The sequence below is a fragment of the Colletotrichum orchidophilum genome (assembly GCF_001831195.1).
Source record: "Colletotrichum orchidophilum strain IMI 309357 chromosome Unknown Scaffold_10.1, whole genome shotgun sequence".
Classification (NCBI taxonomy): domain Eukaryota; kingdom Fungi; phylum Ascomycota; class Sordariomycetes; order Glomerellales; family Glomerellaceae; genus Colletotrichum; species Colletotrichum orchidophilum.
In genome coordinates, this window is record NW_019172966.1 from 351,672 (window position 1) to 375,973 (window position 24,302).

The window sequence follows — 24,302 nt, forward strand, 5'->3', positions numbered from 1 at the left end:
TGGGATTCCGCGGCGGGAGGATACCCCGGCGTGCTGACGAAATCGGGCTTGTTCCATGCCGACTGCGCCCGCTAGATCGGGAAATGCGGCCGCATGTGGGCTGGTGGGTTTGCGAGTTGTGATATAAGGTGCCGGCTTGGGATTTAGAGTTGAAGACTGCCACAATCATTGACAAACTCCAACAGTCTTCCATCTCACCATCTGTGTAGCGCAGCGGCAAACAAATCCCTTCCACAAGCCTGTCGTCAGCTCCTACAAACCACCCGTCTTCTCAGAAACACCATGTCTCGCTACTTTCCTCATGCGGCATACGCAGAGGACCAGCCCCTCGCCGGCACAATACTCACAGTCCACGTTCTGACTCGTGGCTACACCACCGGCGCCGTAATGGGTCTCGGCGCGGCGGCAGTGGGTGGAGTCTACAGCCGGGTTCGCGGCGCGAAGCCCCTGCCAGCCGCAGCCCCGTTCCCCACATCAACGACGACAACACTACGAACCGCTGGGGTGCACAACCTACTCCGCTCGTCAGGCACAGCCAGCGCCGTCGGCCTGGGGTTCGCGGGCGTCGCCCTGTTGGCGAGGATGCACGGGCGCGAGGACATTGAGTTGCGCGATCGCGCGTGGCGGCTAATGGAGAGCCGGAGTCAGTTGGAGACGGACGACTGGACGTATGGCGGTGCGGCGGCGGGGCTTGCAGCGCTTGGGATCGCGAGAGCGGCGGCGGGGCAGGCGGTCGGTTTGAGGGTCATTGCCGGTGCGGCTGGACTGGGGAGCGTTGCGGGTACGGTTGGGTACATGGTATGGCGGTATGGTGTGCATGGGGGCAAGTATCCCGAGTATGTCGGTCCAGAGGTCGCCTTATCGAGGGTTTGATGAGTTTGGAGTTTGATGGCCAATAGACTTGTAATACCCAGATGGTGTTGCTTAGATGACAGCGTTGCCTGCCGGCGAGATTCATTGTTTTCGAAGTGTGACTTTGTGACATGGAAGACAACTTGGTTTGGTCGCCGATGACACGCGTTTCCTCTGATCTGAAAGAATCTGCCTTGAAGCGGTTTGGAGGAAGCCTAATAAAAAGGGGTTCGGTAGCGGTTTGGCTGGGGAGAGACGATCTCCCTTGACTGGCAGCCCGTAAGGTCCTTTAAAAGTGTCAGCAAGGACAACATGGCCTCTCAACGACCCTAAGATCGAACTTCACCAATGAGCAATCTCGAATCGGTGTAACTCAATCTTTGAAAGCTTCATACGCTTCAACGGTCGGGGACATCAAGCTGACGAGTCCAATTCATGTTCCTCGCAAGCTTTGCCAGTCAAGATCGCGCAGTCCAAAGAAATCTCCAACTGCGAGATCTGCCAGCGAATCTGGACCCGGATTGAGGAGGCGTTTACCGGCGACGGATCACACGCTTTCATCAACATTGACTCCTTTCAAGAGGCCCTCTCCTCTAAATGTAGCAGACACTTGCCCATGGTCGAGATGTTCCACAAACGATGCAACAAGCCGAGTCCATTCCCCAGCCGCGAATCAAACGACGTGGGCATCGGGTTCCCTCGAGTAGGCGAGATCATGCGCGACAGGTCGAATCTCGACTCCTTCTCGAGCCTGATCTGCAACTACAACCAGAGGTCACCGACCTGCGACAAGGATGCCCTTCCGAGTATCAGCGGTTTATTGAACGACATCAGCCGGTACTTCTGGGGTGGTTTTCTATATGGATTAACGGAAATGTACTTTGAAGCAGCCCTCAGCTGGGAGCCGTACTGGAGCCACACCGAACTCCGACGACGGCCGCCTCCGCCCGTCCTGATGCGAGCCAGCTCGTTCCATGCGATCTTCCATTCTGGTCCTGGGTGGGATGTGAAGACCTCGTCTCCGTCGGACGCAATGAAGCAGGCCCGGCGAACCCGCGGGGTTGTGCGATCAAAGAGACGATCCCGACTACCACATGGTTTTCCTATGCTACAATGACGGCAACGCAGAAACGAACAATCAGGCCTTCCTGGTTAGAGAATCGCCAAGCGTACAAATATTCTAGTCAACCCCTCCCTTCAAGGTGGCTCAATAAGAGATTCCCGAGGTGACTATCCTCGGGTACGGAGAAGGAAAGGACGGAATCGTGCTGCTTTACCCCGGTGGATGGCAACAAGTACACATTGAGGCACAGCAGCATTTCCGATAGTCACGACGGGCACCCGTGTCAGTGGCCTTTTCCCATGCCAGACATTCAGGAATCTACCCAGCCGTTCATGCTGGAGCAGAAGATGCATCTCCGCTGGACACCCGCTGCGCCCTCGTCTCTGCCTTTCAAACAGACGAGAAGAATGACATCTCACTCTACGGTGACAAGGATAACAATATAGGGGGTGCTGCGGCTGTACAACAAAGGATCCACTTCTGAGCTTTCCCCAGCTAGAAGCTGTGCAAAGAAGGTCGAGCTGGTCGCCACATGCCTCAGACGGAACTACAAAATCACCTTTGACAAGAGGATCTATGGCTATACGCGCCCCCTCACGGCCACAGAGGTCTACATTGTGCTATGGGTGGAGTAGATCGACAGGATTGCGCACCGCCTCGCGAGTGGGCATGTCGACAAAACTGCGTGGGAAGGGCTGCCTCTCGAAGATGCGTCTTTGATTCTGGAGTGAGCTGTACTCTATCTAGTATCCTGTATCACTCTAGATAATATCCAGAAGTATTCTGTACATTTCATCTTACAACTTCTCCTTACCGGCGAGCAGCTCCTCGACCTTGGCGAACTGGTAATAAAAATCTAGACTTTGCGGGTTGAGAAGCGTGCCGCTTGGTTTGATGGTCCGGCCCGAGACAATCTGCTTCACCGGAAGCTCGACTTTTTTAAGGTTGACAGTCGTCTGCTATTGTCAGCGTGGTCTGCAAACGTAGAGTCACTGTGCTTACCGGTATCTCGGGCGTTGAGAAGATGTACTTAGGCACATGCCTCTTTGTCAACTCTCTTTGAATCTTGTCCTTGACCTCGGCCACCAGCTGGCGGTCAAACTTTTCACCCTCGCGCATCATCAGGAACAGAATGACGCTCTCGTCCTCATCAGTAGGACGCCTCTGTCCAACACACAGGCTGTCGACGACCTTGTTTGAAAAGTTGCGCTCAATGACGGCGTAGATCTCGGCACTACCAAAGCGAACGCCACTAGGGTTCAGCACGCCATCAGCACGTCCTAGGAAGGCAATATTTCCCGTCTTTGGGTGGATAGAGCAGAAGTCGCCGTGTGCCCAGACATTATCAAAGCGTGCGAAGTATGCCGAGTGGTACTTGGACCCTGGGGCGGCAGAGGCGAAATTGGGTGAGTTCAATGACAGTTTTGGGGGCGCCGAGTCGCCCCAGAGGAAGCATGGGATGTTGGGGAAAGCGGCAGTGGCGACGAGTTCACCGGGTATGCCGTTTGGTACGGTCTCACCAGCTCCGTCGGGCAGTTGTGCGTCGTAGATTGCGATGGGAACGCCAAGGGATGGGCCCTGAGTGCCTCCCACGTACACGGGGTCCAGGGGATTCTCCATACCAAAGCAGCCGGCCTATGAGTGTTAGCATGAATTATGGTGCGTGTGAGAAGACCTACAATGTCAGTGCCACCGGAAAGATTGGCAAGGTGGACATGGCTCGGGAAGCCTGCGTCGTAGAACCATTCGAAAAGCTGATCAGAGAGGACCATGCCTGTGCTGGTCACAATCTTGAGCGAACTGAGATCCGTCACCTCGCGTGGGCTGATCTTGTTCTTGGCGACCTCAAACATCCACCTTGGGCTGATGCCCAGTTTCGTCACACGCTGCTCGCCGAGGATGCGGATGAATGACTTGAGATCGGGAACGAAAGGCGAGCCATCATACATGACGACGCGGGCTCCCGATAACAGTGCGGCGACATTAGAGAGGTACATGATCCAGCCGGTGGTGGTGTACTGAAGGGTAACAGCCTCGGGAGACATTGACTCGTGCAGACGGCCTTCCTTGAAACTGTTGAGCATGACGCCGCCGACGGTATGCACGATTGCCTTGGGGATACCCGTGGTGCCAGAGGAGTAGTAGATGAGGAACGGTGCGTGGAAGGGGATACGCGTGAAGGAGGGCGCTGCTGAGGACGAGGCGCTAAGGAACTTTGACCAAGTTTCGGTCTTGGGAATCGAGGAGACATCGTAGGGCTTGGAGAAGCGTGGGATGGAGACGAGACCGGAGAAGGAGGGGCACGAGCCCATGCCGGAGGCCACCTCGGCTATCTTTTTTCGAAGGTCGACCGTCTTGCCGTTGTACACCGCGGCGTCGTCAAAGAAGATGAACTGGCATGTGTGAGCGCAGTTGTTGGAAGTGGGTAGTCACGTACCTTGGGATCGACCTGCGTGGTTCGTTGCAGGATGCCCTTTACGCCCATGTCCGTGGACGAACTGCTAAAGATGCCGCCCAACCACGTGGTTGCCGCGAACACCAGCAGCGTCTCGATGGAGTTGGCACCGACGAGGACGATGCGGTCTCCCTCCTTGACGCCCCTCGCCTTCATGGCTGCTGCCAGATGACCCGCGTCACGACGCAGCTGGCCCCAGGTTAGATGGCGCACATCACCGCGGTTGCCTTCCCGAATCTCCGTGACGGCGACTTTGTCTTCCTCTTTACCCTCCGTGCCGTGATGGTCAACCGCATCGGACGAGCCTCGCGTGAAGAGAAGGTTCTCGGCCCAATTGAGGCGCACGCCGGGGAACCACTTGGGGATGGCGTCTATCGGGAGAGATTCGTCCACGACCGACGTTGGACGCCCCTCGTGGACCAGATTGGCGTAGCTGAAGAGATGGCCGTAAAATGTGGCGCGGTTAGCGACGGTCCAGTTGTGGAGGTCGTTGAAGGTCTGGAAACGTGTAAGCGGACGTACCGTGGGGGATTCGGGGAATACTCACCTTGAGCTGGAGGTTGAACTTGGAATTGACTGATTGCAGGAATTGGTACATTTGCGTGCTCTTGGGGTCCGGGTGCTCCCAGAGCTTGCGGGGGATCTCGTTGGTGTCCATGTCGGTGGGTGTTGAGCTGAGAGTTGTCGTTCGGAAAGTTTGACGGGGGAGATGAGTCCGGGGAGGTTGGAGTACTTGGGGTTCCTCCGCGCTTCCCCAACTTGCCTCGGGTTAAGGTTGATTGCCGGGAATGCGGGGTTAGCGGCCTCAACCAACATGCCGAGAGGGGCCGAGGGGCCGATCCAGCCGCTTGTTGCGACATCGCAGCATTCAACAAGATCGAGCAAGCTATAAATTGAAAGGCTAACGGGTACCACATCCTTCCACGCTCCGATGATGCCGCACTCGTAAAGTATGCGAGTCTAGCCACCAGTGATGAGGATCTAATTGCACGTCTAGATTCCCGTCCGACAGCGTACTGCATGCAATGTGAGGGCTCTTCTCATCGCCGACAGAATAGCCACTACGGAAACAATGAGGACGACAGGACCTCAAAGATGGCTATATACAATGTGATTTATTCTTGGATTCGTGGATACTCAAAGAAAAGTAAACCCTCCGAGCCAAACGGCAAGAACAGAGCCCACGGGGACGATCTCGACATCTCCAACAGCAATAAGCGTGTGACTAAAGGAGGAAAGAGGTTGGAAGCCAAGTGTAAACTCACCTCTGAGCTGCCTGGGTGCCTTGGATCCCAGACTTTAGGAAAACTTGAGGCAGGTATGAACAGCACTGCACCTGCCTAGCAGTTGAATAAAATATTAAGCGAGGTGCCTGTGGGATGCTAGCAAATTCTCGAAACAAGTCTGCTTCACGTTCGGCTTCTTTCCTCTCTCCTCTCTCGAGGATACGGATCTCGGCACCAGGGGATGCAAAAAGAGAATAGCTTCAGTCTGTCAATGAAAAAATAATTTGGCACATCCTATTTTGATCACGTGAAATGACCCCTTGTGGAGTGAGATGTTCTGTGAGATGGATCTTAGTAACCTCATCGTGATTCAGGACGTGGCATGGAGAAAAGGTATGAGACGCGGTTTCGTTTCGTTTACGATTCTCCCTGCTCATTGATTATAATCTCGGTCGCCCTCAAAGAGCCTCTCATTGTTTCAACGTAACTTGAAAGATTCTCACCAGGCTAGGCATCCATAAAGTTTTCCGCGGAATGGCAGTGATAATGAATTCTTCGTAAAGGCTCGCTGGAGGTCTCCCAACGAGTCATCGCATCGGTACTGATATTCCTCGACGAGAGGCCAAGTCACATCGCCGTTATTGTGGGGCCTTACCGGGACGCCGCCGCGCCTGCCTCTCACTCACTCACACTTGCCGGCCTTTTCTTCCCCTTCCCTTCAATCATCACAACATACCAACAAAAGCCATTTTCCTCGGATTTCACGATAGAGATGACGTCCAACCCGGCCAATGAAGGCCACGTACCCGGGCCTGCTGCATCGAGCAGCGGCTCTCACAGTCACTCGCGCGCAGAGGACTGGATCCCGTCGTTCCATGACGGGGAGCTCACCGGTGAGGATGAAGATGCCTGCAGCCAAATCCTCACTCTCATTACCGGTGGCCATACCACAACCCTTCACAAGTGTGGTATTATCGAAGCGTGGAAGGGTGTGACACGCCAACTGTACCCCTATTTTCAGAAAGAGGACTGGGCTTGGGTTAGCACAACCGTACTCAAGTACGCGACCATGCAAGAGTTTTACAAAATGACTGGTAAGTCACGCGACCCCAATTCACTGCTATGGAAGACTGACCACTCCAGCCCACCATAAAAAGAAGCCTTTCGCGACCCTGGGCTTTACGGTACCAGCGAATTTAATCGAGGACCTCGACGAGGGCTATGCGGAGTACCTCGAGGCCAACCATTCCGAGTATTTCGAGGCCAACAAGCACAGGATTCCCAAGAAGCACGTTCCGGTCGCCTCGCCTTCCATCGAGGCAGGGGAGTCGTCCAAACGGAAACAGCCCGAGCCCGAGCAGCCGAAGGACGTCGAGTCCCGAAAGAAGTTGAAGAACGAGATCACCAAGTCCCGCGAGACCGATCCCAAGAAGCCAGAGGCCCCAGAGACCAGCGCGCTCAAGGAGATCACTATGTCGCTCCAGCCAGAATCAATCTGGCCTGGCCCTTCCACTCCCAGTGCCCCCGTCGCGACCAGACAACCAAGCAAGATTGAATCAATGATCTTGGCAGGGAGGAAGGACCTCAAGGAGTTCTTCCAAATTTGCAAGTACGATAACATCGCCCTCGAAAAGGGTGGATTCCCTTTCGAAGTACGAGTTCCTGATGGATTGAGCCCCGCCATGGCTGAGCGCGTGTACCGCCACAAAGATCAGGTGACCAAGATCAGCAAAATGCTCGACCCGAGGCTTCGTCTTTTGTGGATTGACCACGACAAGTCAACCTTCCTCGTCCTCATGAAGAGCGACCCGAAGGTCAATTACTGTGACATCGGTTCGTACCCAGCATCTTGGTGGGCTCTCAAGGCCTGGTCCGGAAGTGCGGTGAATGGTCAGGTGGCTACTCTCAGCGACTTCATCCGGAACCACGAAGAGAAGGTCAGATGTGAGAGCGTCGAGACCCAAAACAAGGTTCTGAAAGACTTGGCTCAAAAGAGCCAGGATCAGGCAAAGGGAAACGAGGACGAGATGTTGGCGTCGATTCGTCGGGGCTCCGACGAAGCGCAGCTGGGGGCGCTCCGTGCAAGAGTCTCACAAGATCTCTTCAATTCCAAGTTCAAGAGAACGGCACGATGGAACAGGATGGTCAACCTTTATCTGAATGGTGAACAAATGACGCGTCCTCCAGGCCAGCTTGCGCCGAGCCTTTCGCTTAATGACGTCAGGATGGCCATTCAAGATACTTGGTCTGTCTACAAGGGCGACGATCAAATGGAGGAGAATGCCCTAGAAGCAACAGACTGGGCATGGAAGATGAAGAAGGAGTTCGAAGAGGATGAGATCTTCTCCATGAGTACATTTCAGATCATGGAAAGACTTGGGCTAGCAGAATAGGCATATCATAAGGGCGGGCTCATATCAATTGAGGCTTGGCAGGGAAACACAGGCTCATGTCAATTGAGGCGCTGCATCATCCATATGATCGACTCTCAGTCAAGTGAAGCTACTGTCGGGGTGCATGAAGCTGAACCGATTGGCCTTGAATCGTGAGAGGAGCTCGAGGGGCAAGGAGACACAAGTAGACTGAGTTTAATGCAGCTCCTCAACAATGTCGAACTATCGAAATGTCGCGTGAAAAGTGACTGCCATTTTTAGAACGTGAGATCAGAGTAGAACGAATACTTGGCCTCGACTGACTGCCAATATCTCACCTTCAGGATTCAACCTGAAGCTGATTTTTTTTTCGGGAAGCGAGCCTCCATGTCAAAGTTGGACCGGTCAGCATTTCTCCTTTGGAAGTTCTCCTAGCTGCTACCGACCAAGGTAGCAGCAATCCGGTAGGTATGGCAGCCATCCTCCCACTGAAATTCTGGTCTTGGTCCGAGTAGGCCAAAGAGCCTCGATTACACAACAGAACTGCCTTCGCATTGCGAGCATACTATGCCGATTTAGAAATTGGCTTGATGGGATTTCAATTTGATATCGCCTCACACTAAGCTATCAGCGGCAAGTGGATGTTGCCGTAGCCGAGTAGTCCGATGCGCATAGCTATGAGAGCTGTGTGTTTCTCATAGAATAACCCTTGAAAACTTGATGTCATCAAAAAACCTCCGACTTGGAGCTGTATACTGCACGTGAACTTTATAGGCCGAATGAGAGCCTGTGTGGTCTCATGTTCTTGATAGATAGTCGGCGATGTGAAAGATGAATCATCGGTGGTATAGTTCCATGTAACAAGCAATATCCATCTTGCTTCCACGTTCCAGCTCACGACAGTAGCCTTTGAGAGACTCGAAAGCGTGCAAATAGGCCTCTTTCATGCTGAAAAGAGTGCGATGGCTGTAGGGACGGTTCTTGACGATGACAAGGAAGGTGGCATCATGGTGTTCGGTCCAGACGATACGAAGTCTACGATCCAACTTATCGCGTGCCTGCTTGAGCAGAAAGCCTCTGCGGAATAGACGGGACTGGTCACGCCGACTGATGCTGTCTGGAATCCGCACTTCGAATGGTTGTCCAGGCGCATCAACATGATACGCCATGGAGCCATATGCATGGAAAAGTTCTAGGCGCGCTGGTATTCCTTGCTCAATGTGCTGGTCGACACGGTCAGTGAGGTGGCTGCTTGCCTCGTTCGTGACCTCCTCAGTGTCGATGTCGGCGTCCGAGACATCTTCTTGACCCCGGTCCGTGACTCGGTTCCAGTGCTCGACAGATGCTAAGGACGGTGCTGTGTGCACCTCCCCAACAGCGGCAGTCGCCGTGCTCAGTCGAAGAATGATTGTTTCAATCTTCTCCTGCTCTTCGAACCACTCGGAATGATGATCTTTGAGCCATTTCGTGAAGCCTGTGTCTATCGGTCTATGCTCGTTCTGGCTGGATGGGATGGTGTAACCCAGATCTCTCATTTTCTGGACGTTGAATCCTGTGATGACATCAGTATGTGAGATACTCTGAATGCTATCGGATTGGCTTACTTAAGAGACGTCTCAATGTCTCATAGCCCATCGTGTCGATATTTTGCCACCACCACTCGCGCTGCTGGTGAAGATAATTGTAAACATGCTCCACAGCCTTTTCCCACTTACCCTGGAACTCCCAGCTCTGAAAGTTCACACTGGGATTTTCCTCCATGTAGAGGTCCAAAAGCTTCTTGTTCGTGGCGGCCGCTGGAAACTCATCCCTAGCAAAGGGGGTCCACTTGGCCACGTCGTAGTCAGTGACTAACATTTTGATAGTGCTGTGGCTTATGCTTGCTGGAAAGGGTAATGATGTTTGATGATAGAAAGAGGGCAGAAATGAATTAGTTGACAGACAGAAAAAAGGGCGGAAGGGAATGGAAATAGGAAAGAAAACCAGTTGAGCGATAGAATAGAGGGCGCTACGGAAGGGCAGTGGGATTACTTCTGATATTATAGGGAAGGCACGGAACTGGGTCTACTATTGAACCCGCAAGAGCAGCACCTCATCAATGGGAGGTGCGTAACATCCGGCGACCTCGACGGTTGATTAAGTTGATTGAGGCGTCGATACACGTTCTTCTGCACTTATTTGCCTCAATGGGCCATCACAAATCTTCACAGTATCCCTAGATGGATCATAGGTTTTCCTACCTAACTAATAGGTACAGTTTGATGTTGCTCTCTTATGGGCCTATTAGCCTTTCCATGAGGGCCACGTGTACCTGTGCTACTATGATGCGTCTACAGAGAGACACTGGGAGGCCCCCGCGACTCGACCTCATCTTATATCAGCTCAGGGTTTGCTTTCAAAGAATGAAACGATCTTTCAATTCGTACAAGTATATCCGGATATTCCAATTCATTGAAAAGCTATATGGCTCTTGATGTGCAGGTTTGAAGACATTTGGGTGGGTGATGTGGTAGTTGAACTGTCGCGTAAGCGCCACGACGATGACCACATGCAGTCGATTTTGTCTCGAAGTTTAGACAGGAACGCCGTTGGAGTCCGTGCAGCGCCGGAATGCTTGTCCAGTCGGATGCACTCCATCCTACCAGAACTTGCCTCTTTCGGCGTATGGGGCCGCGCTGACTCATGTAGCTCTCTGGTTCCTCACGAAAGCCCACTCCCTCACTTTCTTCGTTGCATCGATCCTAGGCGCGCGTCGCAACCGGGCTACAGCATCAGCAGGAGGCAAATAGTGGCAGTCTAAGTCATTTCAAGTCTATGTTTTGCACAATGATGATGCAACTCAGTCATGCGTGAGAGTACCATGAATGCTGGGGAGCAGTAGACCAATGTTGTCAGGCGGGCCGTACATATGAGCCAACTTGGACGTGGCTCTTCGTCAGTGCGGGACCCAGGCGGGCTGTCGCCGCAAACCCCTTTGCACTATTGACCATCGCAGGAGCAAAGGCCTTGGCTCCACCTATTTTTTTAGCCTACTTGGCCTTGGGGCATTAAAGCCTACTTAAGACGTAAAACCCCTTTGCACTATTAACTATAGCAGGAGCAAAGGCCTTGGCCACAACTGTTTTTCAACCCACTTGGCCCTTGGGCAATTGAACTTGGAGCCAAGGCCTTGGCCATACGTATTTTTCTCAGCCCACTTGGCCTTGGGATATTCAAGTGTAGAGCAAAGGTCTTGGTCCTTCCGAAACCTCATCAGGGAAAAAATTGCAAACGGGCCAGAGGTCTGCCACGGTACACACTTCACACTTCACACTTCACATTCAGCGCTGGCAGACACCAACCACACATCAAAATGGCGAGTGAGAAATCAATTCCGTACGAGGAATGGGCCGACGAGATGGAAAAAATCAAGTCATGGTACCTTTGCGAAGACAAGACTTTGCTCGCACACGTGCAGGTACCTCCGACGAAATATGACAACATTCATCAGTTGGTCGGCGCCACGCAAGGCTTGGCCATCAGCTGCACTCAAGAGGGCACGAGACTAGTTACGGTACGACTCATTGCCGACGACGCAATCGACCGACAAGTTCTATCGAGCGATGTCCAACATCTGGTGCAGCATGTGACGACATACGAGAAGGTCCAAGCACTCACATCCGCCATGCAAAGTTGCGAGGATCATCAACTCCTCTTCATCGACGTGGACGAACAGTCGACGCTCTCCTACGCTCTCGCAGTTCTCGACATTGCCCGATGCATCAACAACGTACCAACACCGAAATTGCGGATCATATGGCTGTCTTCGTTGCCTCTCAATCCCCAGCTGGGCAGAATGATGGCCGTCTTCACCGAGAAGAGGAAGTTACCCGTCACAACCTTCAAGATGCCGAAACCACAAGGCCAGATGGCATGGGACGAGCTGGAGTGGATCACATACCCAGTATCCGACGTTGAGTATCAACAAAATGTGGCAGAGAGATTGGCGCAGGACTATGGGGTGATTGAAGGTCAAGAAGAGGAGTACAAGAAAACGAAGACGGTACTATTCTACCATGAGAAAAGCAACGCCAAAGTATCGGATTATGGCCCAATCACAGAAGCCCTCGGGCGTCTCGTGGGAGACTCATTTGTCCAGCTTCATGGGAACGACGCCGAGCCGACCGATCGCGGATGTATTGTGCCCTTCGGCATCGAGCTGAGCCAGTCACGTTTGGAAATGGGTGGGGCAAGGCATCTGGTTCTCTGCAAGGAAAGGACAATGGAGGTATACGATCGTCGGATTGGGCACGTCGTCCGAACGACAGCGCGGCTGAAAAGACACGAATTGATGGTCCAGGTGGGATGTGCGTTTGAGAAGGGAGTCAATCCAGAGAACATCACAGTGCACTCGCAGCTGTCCTTGGCGGATATCATGAGCGCCGAGCAGGGCCGAGAGTTTGACGAGCTTCATCAAGAAGCCTTCTTTCTCAAGGCGATGGCAAGGTACGCCGACGTCAACATCGGTCGCATGGGGAATTGGTTCGCGTGCAATTATCAACGGATGCAAAAGACCATTCAAGGTCTCGAGATCCTGGGACTGGTACGACACAGAGACAATTCCGCCGCCGTCTTTGACTACCAATTGAGGGACGATCGTGCCTTCAAGGTCACCCGCCTTCTCGCATTGACTGACAACAACGTGTCGGCGGCTGCGTTCTTGTCCTTTGTAAACGACGACACGGAGAGCAGTGTATCGGCAGCCATGGTGGACATTGTGGCCATCATTCTGGAGTTTTACGGCCCGTACGACTTCGTGGTCGTGGCGAGGGAGATCCTCAGTGATCGTCAACCTGGTCCCATTCAGGCGGTCTTGAAGGAATGTCGTGACGTGCCCGATAACGTCATTTGCACGGGCGCCATATGGCTTCTGGGCATCTATCGTCTGTATGGCCCCATGTCCAATACTGGCTCCCAGGCGTACGCGACTGCCCGTGCTGGAGGTATCATTCTCATGAGCCCCATGAGATGCGCTGCCATATGGGAAAGAGCAAAGGATATTGGAGCTGCTGTGGGATTCTCTCGCTCATCTCTCTCCGATCTGAAGCTCCCTCAAGAGCACGTGGAGTCTGTCGAGATGTACATGATCCGCGCTTGGCTCCAAAACCTCTGCCACAGTCCCGTGAAATTCAACCCAGTCAATATCTGGTCTGGGTGTCTCGTCTCCATCGATGGAAAATACGGGCCAATTCGAATGAAATTTGGCCATGACGTTGTCTTCCTTGCTTTCAGGATGACGAGGGCAAATGAAAGATTTTCCGCTGGCTTTGCGACTACAATTTCAATTAAAGGCCTGGTGGAGGCTCTCAAGGCCTCTGGAGTCACGGTGGAGGACATTGAAGCATTTTGAAGCTTCGACTGGTAGATTTGAGACAATCGTATAGGCGTGGATCATCAATAAACTGTTTCTAAAATGGCATGTGATACGTGACATGGAATTGCTTTCTGTCGACAGGGTATCGACGTGCGTGAGGCACCTTGGCCATGTACCTTGTCTCGGGCCATTGCGTGGGGGCCCAAGTGGAGAAGACCCGTTGATCGACCTCACCCACTGTCAGACAACGGCCCTGGCGGAGCCGCTTTGTCAACGACTCATCAACGTCTAGATTTATCCATCATCTCAAACTAAGTGATGAAAGACTGAACAAGAGTAATTTAATGAGCGGCAAATTGATTATCAGTTCCCATTTGCCGCACTTTTGCTCACATTGATCCCATAGCCATATGATTCGACCTGTCACGTGAGTAGGTGGATCGTCAGAGGAAGACAAATTCACATCCTCCAGATATCTTCAGATACCTTATAGTAAGGCAGTCCTGCGCCTGCCTGATGTTCATTGCATAGTTTAAGCGAGCCGCTAGCATGGCGCCGGAAGGCTCTCCAAAAAAAAAAAAAAAAAAAAAAGAACCACTCTATACCTCGCATTTGATCTCCTTCTTCTTTCCCCTTTCCTACCAAAACAAACCATCGCCAAAGTCACAACACAATGGCATCAAACCAACCACCCAGCGATCGATCAAATCGACCAGGGGCCTCCAACTCAATTGGAGATGTCAAAGATGCAGCCGATACTAGGATTCAACCTTTTATCGGCATGCCCCATCCGCAGACGATAGCGGCACAACTCAACCCAAGCCAAGACGTACTGCTCAGTCACAAGAACGGGTTTCTCATCTCAGCCACAACCAGCAAGAGAGCCCATGACCAGTTTGAGACGCAGTGGGAAGCTCTCGGTCTTGACCGCAGCAGAAAGCACGTCAGAATCGCCCTCGAAACCTTTAACCCATACGGTCGCTCTGCCGAGGCGACCGCGCTGATGGACGTCGAGCACGTGGAGCTTACCGTGGAGGAACTCGAAAGACTCGAGCAGGAGGAAGTGGCCATGGCACGAGCGGAAGGCAACACTATATTCGACCATTTCAATCAAGGAGGAAACGTCAGTCATGGATATGGTGACGGAGGCGGGCGCGGCAGTTTCAATCAAGGAAACTCCAGCCATGGACGTGGTGGCCGAGGAGGTCTTGGTGACTTCACACGTGGCAGAGGTGGACGCGGCGGTTCCTTTCAATGGAACTAAGGCCAAGGATATAACAACGGCGGATATGGTGGCCCCAGCGAATTCGAGGAGCGGGTCGTGGACACGGAAGATGACAGTCCCCGATACAGGCCTCCCTTCTATCGCAAGGTTCGCATCGCGGACAAGGAGCGCAACGACATCAAGACGACAACGACCCTGGCGTCCCTTCTTCGACAAGACTTGCCCAACGCCAAATGCGCCAACTGTGGCCATCTTCGTCACCGCCTCATCGACTGCGTTGTCCCCGACCGTCATGGCAACATTGGAGGTTGTTGGCTGTGCAATGACAAGGATCACGACTGGTGTCAGTGTCAGCATCCTATGAAGGATGGACTGACATGGAAAGTTCTCTACGACGTCCTTGTCGGCGACCGCGGTGGAAAGCCTGGTTTCCGCTTGCCATTCCCCATCATTCACATGGTGGATAAGATGAAGGCCTCTGCCGACTACAACGCCCAGTACGGCTTGCAGGGTCCATTCCCTCTCACTTGCAAATTCGCCAACAAGATGCTCAAGGGAAACGTCAAGGATTCCAACAACCAGGTCATCAAGATCTGGGAGACGTACGACTATGAAGGGATCAATGTCGACAAGAGAAAAGCTCTCATTTCGGACCCGACAACCGATACGTGCCCGAAGCTCAATGCCAACCGGGACCACCACAAGAAGGAGTTCATGCACCCTAGAGACTGGATTCACCCGGCAGCTACTACGAGACGGACTTGGACGACAAGCGCGCCACCTATGGCGATTACCTTTTCGGATTCGAGCCCACTGAAGACGAAGCGACCGACCTTCATTCACCAGAAGTCGACCTCAGTTCTGCCAATCAAGGCGGTAATGTGTTTTCAGCCGCGCCAAGCACAATCACTCCTTTAAACTTCAACCCGACTTTTGTCGAGAGTGACAAAATTGTTCAGATGAACTAATCAGACGAAGCATGGGCGGGAGATGCTGAACAAAATGGCCAATATGAGTCCATCCGTCAAAAGGAGCCTCCTCTCGCTCCTCAAGAGCAAGACGAGCAGCCCGCTCCCCTCCCTCCGCAAGGTCGCATTCCCTTTCCTTTTCAAGAGGACTTTGTGACCGTTCGTCCAGAGGCAATCTCACTTCCTTCTCCCAAGGGAAATGAGATGTTTTAGGGAGACGGTTGAGAATAGCGGCGTTTATCAATAAAACAATCATTTGGTAAATCATGATGCAATTGTGAGCTGATCCTATGTCATGTGAGATGAGTGTCGAGTCCCGTCGTGATGCCAGATCATCATCCTTGGGTGATGTAGTCTTGATCCGCCAAATGAACCTTCAGAATCGCATTCACGCTGCGATATTTGTAGACGATTCGGCACGTGCCGATCTATACAGTCGACCCTGTAGTGCGGGATCCCGCTCCCACATTGACACCGCCAGAATCAGGTCTTGACGAAGCGCGCATGGATGTGAGGGCATCCATCGGACCTTTCGAGACCGATGTCAACCCCCACGCGCCACAATCCGGCCAGTCTACGAGCATCAGCCTATCACATGCAAAACGCCACGCACCATGCTTCCAACTCATGTTCTCATTCACAACCATCATGACACGACTACGTAGGCGAACAAACAAATACCAGGCGCCGCGTGAGGGTATCTAAACAACCCCCCAACTCCAATGAGCCCCAGCCTGAATTCCATCCGGCTGTAAACGCCGTTTCATTAATACAAGAACCCGCCCCGGAAAATCGAGCCTCCCTTTTTTTGCTCTATCCCGACTCCATGTAGTGCAACGATGCTTCCAACCAGAAATCCCACCGTGAAAATGTCTGCAAAGATGCTCCCAAAGGAGTCTATACAAAGTGTGTAAAACCGAGAATGCAAAATAGTAGAGCGTGCGCAACTTTAGGCATGGGTGGCAATTTCAGCTGCACCGTTGCCGTCTTTCGCAGTCGTGTCCACACCGGCTGCGGCCCAGTTCATGGCATCATTCATGCCGTCCTCCCCAAATACGTTGGCCATGAACCCTTCATCCGTATTGTTGACGCCCTCTGGCGGGAACTGGAGCCACTGGTCAACATCAAACTCTGTGCCGGTCATGGCGTTCCAGTCAATCTCCTCTTGCGTCTGCAGGAACTCGAGGTCGAGGGGGCCGGGCTCCTCGGTGCTGCCAAAGCTGCCGTTTGCACTCGGCGTCATGGCCTCGAGGGAAGATTCGTGGTCCTTCTCCGTCGGCGGCGGGCTCTGGGCCGACAAGTCGAGCGCTGCGGCGTTGATGGTCTGCGGCAGGAAATCCCGCTGGGGGTTCGGCTTGCTGGCGAAGAGGGCCTCGCCTGTCGTCATGTACGGCAGGTTATCTGGCGGGGGCGTCTGCGCGCCAAAGGTCGGCTCGGCGAGCTTGAGGTTCTGCTGCGTCATGGGCGCAGTGGTCTGCTGAAGGTTAATGTCAATGGCAGCCTTGCGAAGGGCCGCATCGAGGAACCCGGTGGCGTAGTCGGCGGCGGCATAGATCTCGCGCAGCTTCTCCATGACACGCATACACTGGCGGAAGCCGCGTGTGGCGCGGTCTCTAGACTGCGAGACGGGGTTCTTCATTTCCAGAAGATGAATAATCATGGCCGGCAGAATGACTGTCACACCAGTGGTGGGAAGGTACCTCTCCAGGCGGAGCTGGTGGAGCTCCGCGGCCATCCGAGTGACGTGCATCGCGGCGTCGCGAACCCGGAGCCGGGACATTTCCTGCACTTGCCGAGAGGTCGTCGGCGCGTGGACCGGAGATGATGGCAGGAATTGCGGGCGATGCAGGGCCGAGATGGTGGTGTAGTACACCATGTGCAGTAAGGTGCGCTGGACCGCGACGGTCGACCGCCCGTTCTTGACGTCGAGGGGCGTCAGGGGCCTGTATTGGCAAATGGCGGGCAAGGTGTCGGCCCAGGCCATGAGCTCCAGGTCGACCGAGGTTACGCTCTCCACATTGTCGAGCTTCTTATTGGGGAACAGCATCATAGTGCTATTGATGGTGTTCTCCGGCCGCATCTTGTCCCGGATAAGGACTGAGTACTGCGCCTTGAGCATGTGGCTGATGCAGATGCAAAGCTGAGCTTTGGAAATGCAGAGCGCGGCCAGCTCCCGCTGCATCGAGACGTCGCGGAGCAGCATGCATTCGGCGGGAATGACCTTGTTCTCTTCCGGCAGGATCTCCAACTCAAAATCGTTCTCCTGCAGCATCGGCACATCGAAGTCCTCATCCTTGATGCGAGTCGGCCGGCGCATGCCCAGAGCGATGAGGCGATCGCGCATGAAGCAGGACCACCAGATGCGCTTCCATAGCTTCTGTTTGCGAACTGGCATGCTGGTCGCGGCCGGGTCGCGGTGCAGGCCAATGGTGTGGGCCAGCGAAATGGCAACGCCCATCCAGTGCCATGTGTCCTTTTGGTCGTCGGGGGTCTCGTACCAGTACGTCATTAAGAGGAGAGCCTGGACGAGGACGAGGCGATCTGACTCGTAGTCAAAGTCATAGAGCAACTGCAGACGGACGTTTAGCATGTGATGATGATAGCGTGGGGGGACCCCTGCCCCGCTAGTGCGGTGTCAAAGAATATTCAGGGACGGGCCACTCACCCTCGTCTTCTGGAAAAAAGCCTTTCTGGCGGCTTTCCGCGTCGGGTACCCCGCCTCACGGAGGACCTTCATGTCGACAAAGGCCGTGGCGGCAAACATGACGGCCTGGTAGAGAAACAGGCTGATCTGACCGCACAGCCCGTCCTGGGCGTTGATGATGGCCAGAAAGTCGTACAGCTCGAGGAGTGGCATGTACGGATGAACGTATTCGACATAAGCCTGGAGCAGGGCGTTCTGCAACGGCAGCGCAGGCAGAGTCAGGGCACCTTTTGCGTGCAGGTAGGTGACATCCTCCTGGGCGATCTTGGCGGGTAGCGGTTTCACAAAGGCCGGGAGCTGGCCGTGGAGATCGGGCTCTTCGAGGGAGGCGAGGAATTGGCTCGTCCGGCCGTCACCACCACCACCGCCGCCCATGCCTCCAAAGAGAGAGGCCTGGGCAAGCAGGTTGGACAGGAGGCGACGAGAGTTGCTGTCTGCTGACGCTGCGGCCGCAGCCGACTGCAGCTTGGTGAGCAGCGCTGCGCTGTCATGACGATAACCCGATCGTTGATCTAAGATTCACAAGGTCCCGTGGTCAGTCGAGTCGTCTCACAACACTGACCGCTTTGATTTGGTGGGTTGGATGTGATGATAATGACTGGGGAGAGCGGGTTTGCATGTGAATGTGGATTACGTGTGAGAGGCTAAGGGACGTGGGAGGGACGGAGCTGTGGCCGCGGACGGAGGGGGGGTACGCTGAAGAATCAGGAGAAAGCGCCTGGACTTGCTTGACTGGACGGGGGAAAGGCGGAGAAAATCCTGACGTGGAGGTCCAGGTCACGGGGTAGTAAAAGTCCCAGACGCCCCTCCACACTTTACCCCGTTCCGTCCCCTCCCCCAGTCCGACCCCCCCGGACTGGGCAGCGATGGGCAAAGCCAGGAACAGCTGCGAAAAAAAGGATGGGCAGCAGAGGCCACACAAAACAATGACAGGGGGCGCGGGAATTTGGATGTGCGGTGCGGAATTGGCAAAGATTCCCACACCAAGGAAAAGGTGTTCCAGAGCCCAAAAAAGAATGTTGTGACGCAGGTGACTAGAGGAAAACTTACAGATCATGTGCGGAACGTGGCCCTCCATTCCGTCAGAAGAGCCGCCGGGAACCGACAGGCCCCCAAGAACACCTGGGCCAATTCCAACTCCGATTCCATTCCCGCCTGCAGCTCCAGCTCCGGCTCCGGCACCAAGGCTAGGCGTCGCACTCAGGGGCACACTGGAGGTTGCGGGGACGGGATTGGCCGCGACTGATCCATTGACCGAGGCCACGGAGGCATTGCTGGGTCGGCGCAGTTCCGCGCTGCTGTGGATGTTGATTGGGTTTGCGCCCTTGGAGCGCAACTGTGCCTCGGCTCCCACAACATGGTGCCCCGCCGTGCTGGCAGTCAACAAGTTCTTCCTACGAATGCGCCAAGAAGTTAGCGGGGGTCCATTTTGCGGAATGGGGAATTTCCCCATGGGCGTCATGTCGTGTGTGCCAAATTGTTGGCCTGCATCGCTTGCCGAGGCACTGTGGCGGTGAAGTGCGGCTTGCCGTGGGTTCCGCCAGGACCGGACACACGGAGGAACGGAGACGGCCGGGACAAACTCACTTTCGTCGGCGGCTCTCCTGGACAACGCACTCGACATTGTCCCATCGGCAGTTGCCGCAGGGCGCGCCTTCAACCACGTCGCAGCGGACTTTGCGCGCTCGACAGCTCACGCAGGCGCGGGCGGCTCTGCGCTTCGTGATCTTGGCCGGGGGGGCTCCGTCCTGCAGGTCCGCAATTGATGAAGAGCGCTTCTTGCTCTGCTCCTGGTCCGATGAGGTATCGTTGGAGTCGTCGTTTTTCGGATCCTCGGCGGGCTCTTCCGCGGTCGCCGTCGTCAGTGCCGATAGATCGGTGGCCGGGTCGGCGGCGAGCGTTGCCTCGAGGGCGGGCGCGGTGGTGGTAGTTTCAGTCGCCATTGTCGCGGCACTCAAGCAGTCTCCCCTGTTTAGAGACTGCTCGCAATTCAGATGCCGATTGGCGTGTGAGGGAGGGTGATAAGTAATGAGAGCGTCGTGTCGTCGTTAGGAAACAATCGCGGTGTTGAGCTTGCTCTGGGCCAAGTTCTCGGGGGAAATCGGCCGAGGTTAAAGATCAAGAATCGTTTGTGATATGTCCGGCCGGGCCAAAGAACTCAATACGTGCGGGAGCGACTTGCAGATGTAAGGGGCTCGCATATACGGGCTCTAGGCGTCAAAGGTAAGCTTTGCGTACTAGTCGTCAAAGCTGCGGCGGTAGATCCTCGTCGAGGCGTGGGACACAAACGTAAACAACAGAACAGGGCGGAACGAGGTTGCGTTGAGATGAGCATTGGATGTTTCCAGGCCTGATACTAAATGTCGCGGGCAAAGCTGTGCTATTCGATCCCCGCGGAATGCGTGGGCGGACGAGAGTGACTGGGGGCAGAGTATGTGTCCGGGGCGTGCCTCGTGATTGTCCCTCGATGCTATCTTGGGAATGGTCAGGAATTGGAGATGCAAAGGAGAGGCAACTTCAAGCTTGAATGTTTAGGAAAAGCCGGAGCTACGGGTAAGGTGGAAAAGGCACGAAAGGGAAGCGGGATGGTGGGGTCCAAGGGTGCGAAGGGGAAGGGCGAGGTATTATATTATTCTATTGGGATCAATCTTTTTGCTACAGGCTGAGCTTGACACAAGGAACTGGGAAGAACTGGGAACGGACTCTCTTTCTTTCGTCTGGAATTCCCAAGAGACACGCCCCCCCTCCCCGGTTCGGCGACCCCATTGTCCATCTGCACCCTCCTCCTCTTTGTGGCTCCTTTCACTCTCCGATCCATTGACGAGACTAGGCCGGGCGAAGAAACGAGGGAGGCGGAACAACCCTGCTGCTCCCCAGCTGCCCAGCTGCACCATTCTACACCTGGCAAAGTCAGGAAAAAAGGTAGAGGGTAATAATTAAAGCAGGACAGCACGGAGTGGATCGCTACGTACCCCGAATTATGGGGAAACGAAGCTAACGTGAACAAGTGGAAAGCAGCAAAATATGGAGAAGAAGTGGGAAAGAGTTAGTCAGGCATGAGACAAGGATGCTGGATGAGACGGAGCGTCTGACTACGACGAGCGCGGTACCTACGTATCAGGGAAATGGTATGTATTCTGTCAGGCACGACCGCAAAGTACCTCGCAGCACCTCACCTCGAATCCTCGAATGCTCACGATGCATGCCTTTTCCCACCGAGATTGTTCGTTTGTTTTGCCTTTGCTCAGCCCGTCAGCCGTTGCAATTCTTTGCTATTCTACGCCTTGGCCCCGAGAGCTGTCAAATCTGTCTTGTCCGATGACCCGTGACCTGCATCGAGCGCAGTGACACAGGGGCCACGGGACGTCGTTGTGTTTTCCTGGTCTGCCGCTGAACCTTGGCCGGGATTGGCCAAGAAAGGGAAGCGTGGAACCAATACCGCGCTGCGCAACCGCAGCGCAATGTCAGGGCGTGGCCTCTTACATGAGGAAATGCAGCTCTGATCCTGAGTAGGTACTACTGCCTACTTACGGATACAGAGGCGGCATACTGGCTGGACGCCATGAGGATTCTTCATCCCGCGCCTCCCCCGTCCGTCACGGTGAGCTCGCGTGTGTTGCTCCTGACGGTCGTCGTGGTGTTCCATCCCATATATCCTCCGTGCCACCTTCCATCCATCCGGCCGGTCGAGCCAACCACTGCCGCGAACGATGCAAACGACATCGCACAACCTCCAACTCTATCATATCCAGGACGCAACCTGACCTCATCTCGACCCCATCTTGTGCATCAGCCGACAATCGACATCCAACAGTTGCCGCGCCCGCTGCTTGCTTCGCGGTGTCGTATGTGAAGCCCATGGCGACAAGACTTGCAGATGTCGTAATCCAACTGCCACCATCCCTGCCTCCTTCCAGCCAAGCTTGCATCTTTGGGATTGGCAGTTGCGAGTCTCTGGGGGGGGGCTCGGGAGGGGTTGAACATGAGGGGCGCCGCGGCTTCCATTGTGGGGCGGATTCTCTCAGAGTCTCTCGAACGCGGCTAGGTACCTCACGCAGGAAGTCGCAGGATATTGATCGTCGAGACAAATCATCTTGAGCAATCCCAGACTCTGCGCCCGTCCACTCGTCCACCCGTCCGCCCGTCAACTCCCAAGTCCCATCGTGACAACAACCGCCGGCCTGCATTAAAGATTGTCGTCGACTTGCAGTTTGCGGTCTCGTACATGAGGGAATACCTGATTTTCCCGCCCGTATGCAACTGGCGCGTACCCCGGCCGATCCTGCTCCCGATCCCGAACCTCTACCTAGGTACCTTACCATAGCATGGCAAGTACCCAGGTAACTCATTCTCTCCCGTTACTCTCGAATCCACCCGCACTTGCTTTAAACAAATTGCGTCTGCTGCTTCCTTCCTTCCTGGGCCAAGACACGATGGGAAGGCGGCCTCTTTGTTCGTCACTTGCCATTCCGTGTTATCATTGGGGTCCCATAAATCATGCTTACCATATCTAGTGTGATGTGTCTCAGCAGCTGCAACATGTCGACCTTGCCGCATCGACGCTAGCTCCGTGCCATGCCGCCATGCCTCCATGCCAGCCTAGAACTTGACCTTCTCCAGACAACAGACCAGCAGACCGGTCTTCTTCACCGCAAAACACCAAAAACACCAACCTTGTTGTTGTCGCTAGCCTCTAGGCTCTAGCCCACCTCCCGCGGCCCCCGTACCCATCTTGCTTCTCCGCCAGATCCATTTTCCCAATCCACATGTGTCAAGACGAGACTCGGACGACAGCAGGAAAAAGGCAAATCCTCCAGTCTGAGTGCCCAGAAACCCAGGGTCAGGAAGGAGTACACTATGAATAATCGTCCAGGGATGACGGCCTCCTCCCCGGCCTCCACCTTAACGCGAAAACCCGGGCCCTTGACCCTCCATTCTCTCCGTCTCCGTCACTCACACCTTGTGGAGACGGCCAATCAAGATCTGCAGCGGCCGCCCCCGGAGGCTGGGCTGCGTGGGCCAAGTACCTTGCTCCGAGTCTTTCAGGCTCCTCGCTCTGTAATCGTAGGTACCTCAACCTCCCGGGTCACTATTTACCAGAGCAGACTCGAGTCTAGCATCACTAAACAGCGGCGCCAGCCTCGCGAGTCAGGTCCAATCGAGTCAGCTCCGGTGTGGGCCCCCCCAGGATCACGCCTCGGCTCACCGCAGCATCCAACCACAGACGCCTACATAATCCTTAGCCCATCGTAACCCTCGTCCCCCCAGTGGCTCCCTCCAACTTTAAAGCATCACGAGCCGCTCTCCAATTTTTCACACCTCTTCTCAAACTGCACCTGTGCCATTGGGTACAATTCAGCCTATCCTTAGTCACTACTCACTACCTAGTACCAAACAAATCAGCAGCCGCGGACCGTGTCCCATGCGAATTCTAGACAAGTCTCCCAAGGCAGTCAAGCGCCTCCAACCTAAAGCCATGTGCGGATGGCCTGGCGTCTCTGGCGCCTTTTGTGTGCGTCTGAGGACACCCACCAGCCTCATGGTTCTGGTTTAATTCTGCACAATCGCAGTATCATGAATCACTCGTCACATAATTAAATGTTACGGAGGTGGGCCGCCGCAGAAGCCGGCCAGAAGCCGGCCGTGCTCAATTCGGCTTCTTTACGAGAGTCGGCTTCTCGAATGCCATGCACAAGTAGTCCGTACACACCCTCGCTCCCGCTTGTTCCAATCCATCAGGGTTTCGTCCTGCCATGGGTTCGTTGGATCGACACACCACACAACACCCGCCCCTTGTGTCTTTGAGTCCGAAGAACAAGATGCACAATTCCCGATTGAATCGCAATCAAAACCCAAGAACCCTTGCACCGGTGGGCGCCCAATCACGTCCCATTCCACACCTGGAAATATCTCCATTCGCCCAGCTGGATTCGGCAACAGTCGGGACTGGGGAGTGGATTACCCCTGTTTGCTAATACTGCTCACCTCGCTGGCCCCCGTCCACTTTTGACACACGGGACACGATCACGATGCCGTTTCCACGTCCCGAACACAGCGAGCATCAGCGAGCACAATACGATAACG

At 54.5% G+C, this 24,302-nt stretch overlaps 8 protein-coding genes across 8 annotated transcripts; 4 read left to right on the forward strand and 4 right to left on the reverse strand.

The window, feature by feature from the left end:
* Nucleotides 1-282: 282 nt before the first annotated feature.
* Nucleotides 283-2,550, forward strand: CORC01_01929 (uncharacterized protein; the record flags this gene model as incomplete). The annotated part of the gene is made up of 3 exons (XM_022613582.1): nt 283-781; nt 1,302-1,915; nt 2,362-2,550. 3 exons carry the CDS (start codon nt 283-285, stop codon nt 2,548-2,550), a joined length of 1,302 nt encoding a protein of 433 aa, XP_022479966.1.
* A 162-nt stretch (nt 2,551-2,712) lies between these two features.
* Nucleotides 2,713-5,028, reverse strand: CORC01_01930 (acetoacetate-CoA ligase; the record flags this gene model as incomplete). The annotated part of the gene is made up of 5 exons (XM_022613583.1): nt 2,713-2,871; nt 2,918-3,550; nt 3,595-4,308; nt 4,353-4,868; nt 4,918-5,028. 5 exons carry the CDS (start codon nt 5,026-5,028, stop codon nt 2,713-2,715), a joined length of 2,133 nt encoding a protein of 710 aa, XP_022479967.1.
* A 1,340-nt stretch (nt 5,029-6,368) lies between these two features.
* CORC01_01931 (uncharacterized protein) lies at nt 6,369-7,989 on the forward strand (the record flags this gene model as incomplete). The annotated part of the gene is made up of 2 exons (XM_022613584.1): nt 6,369-6,690; nt 6,740-7,989. The coding sequence occupies 2 exons, from the start codon at nt 6,369-6,371 to the stop codon at nt 7,987-7,989; spliced, it is 1,572 nt and encodes a 523-aa protein (XP_022479968.1).
* Nucleotides 7,990-8,804: 815 nt separating this feature from the next.
* On the reverse strand, nt 8,805-9,825 carry CORC01_01932 (uncharacterized protein; the record flags this gene model as incomplete). Its single annotated transcript, XM_022613585.1, has 2 exons — nt 8,805-9,520; nt 9,573-9,825. 2 exons carry the CDS (start codon nt 9,823-9,825, stop codon nt 8,805-8,807), a joined length of 969 nt encoding a protein of 322 aa, XP_022479969.1.
* Nucleotides 9,826-11,320: 1,495 nt separating this feature from the next.
* CORC01_01933 (uncharacterized protein) lies at nt 11,321-13,357 on the forward strand (the record flags this gene model as incomplete). Its single annotated transcript, XM_022613586.1, has 1 exon — nt 11,321-13,357. One exon carries the CDS (start codon nt 11,321-11,323, stop codon nt 13,355-13,357), a length of 2,037 nt encoding a protein of 678 aa, XP_022479970.1.
* Nucleotides 13,358-13,994: 637 nt separating this feature from the next.
* CORC01_01934 (uncharacterized protein) lies at nt 13,995-15,464 on the forward strand (the record flags this gene model as incomplete). The annotated part of the gene is made up of 2 exons (XM_022613587.1): nt 13,995-14,532; nt 14,593-15,464. The coding sequence occupies 2 exons, from the start codon at nt 13,995-13,997 to the stop codon at nt 15,462-15,464; spliced, it is 1,410 nt and encodes a 469-aa protein (XP_022479971.1).
* Nucleotides 15,465-16,463: 999 nt separating this feature from the next.
* Nucleotides 16,464-20,161, reverse strand: CORC01_01935 (fungal specific transcription factor domain-containing protein; the record flags this gene model as incomplete). Its single annotated transcript, XM_022613588.1, has 4 exons — nt 16,464-18,083; nt 18,180-18,730; nt 19,269-19,612; nt 19,806-20,161. 4 exons carry the CDS (start codon nt 20,159-20,161, stop codon nt 16,464-16,466), a joined length of 2,871 nt encoding a protein of 956 aa, XP_022479972.1.
* Nucleotides 20,162-21,495: 1,334 nt separating this feature from the next.
* CORC01_01936 (uncharacterized protein) lies at nt 21,496-21,864 on the reverse strand (the record flags this gene model as incomplete). Its single annotated transcript, XM_022613589.1, has 2 exons — nt 21,496-21,694; nt 21,746-21,864. 2 exons carry the CDS (start codon nt 21,862-21,864, stop codon nt 21,496-21,498), a joined length of 318 nt encoding a protein of 105 aa, XP_022479973.1.
* Between the last annotated feature and the right edge of the window lie 2,438 nt (nt 21,865-24,302).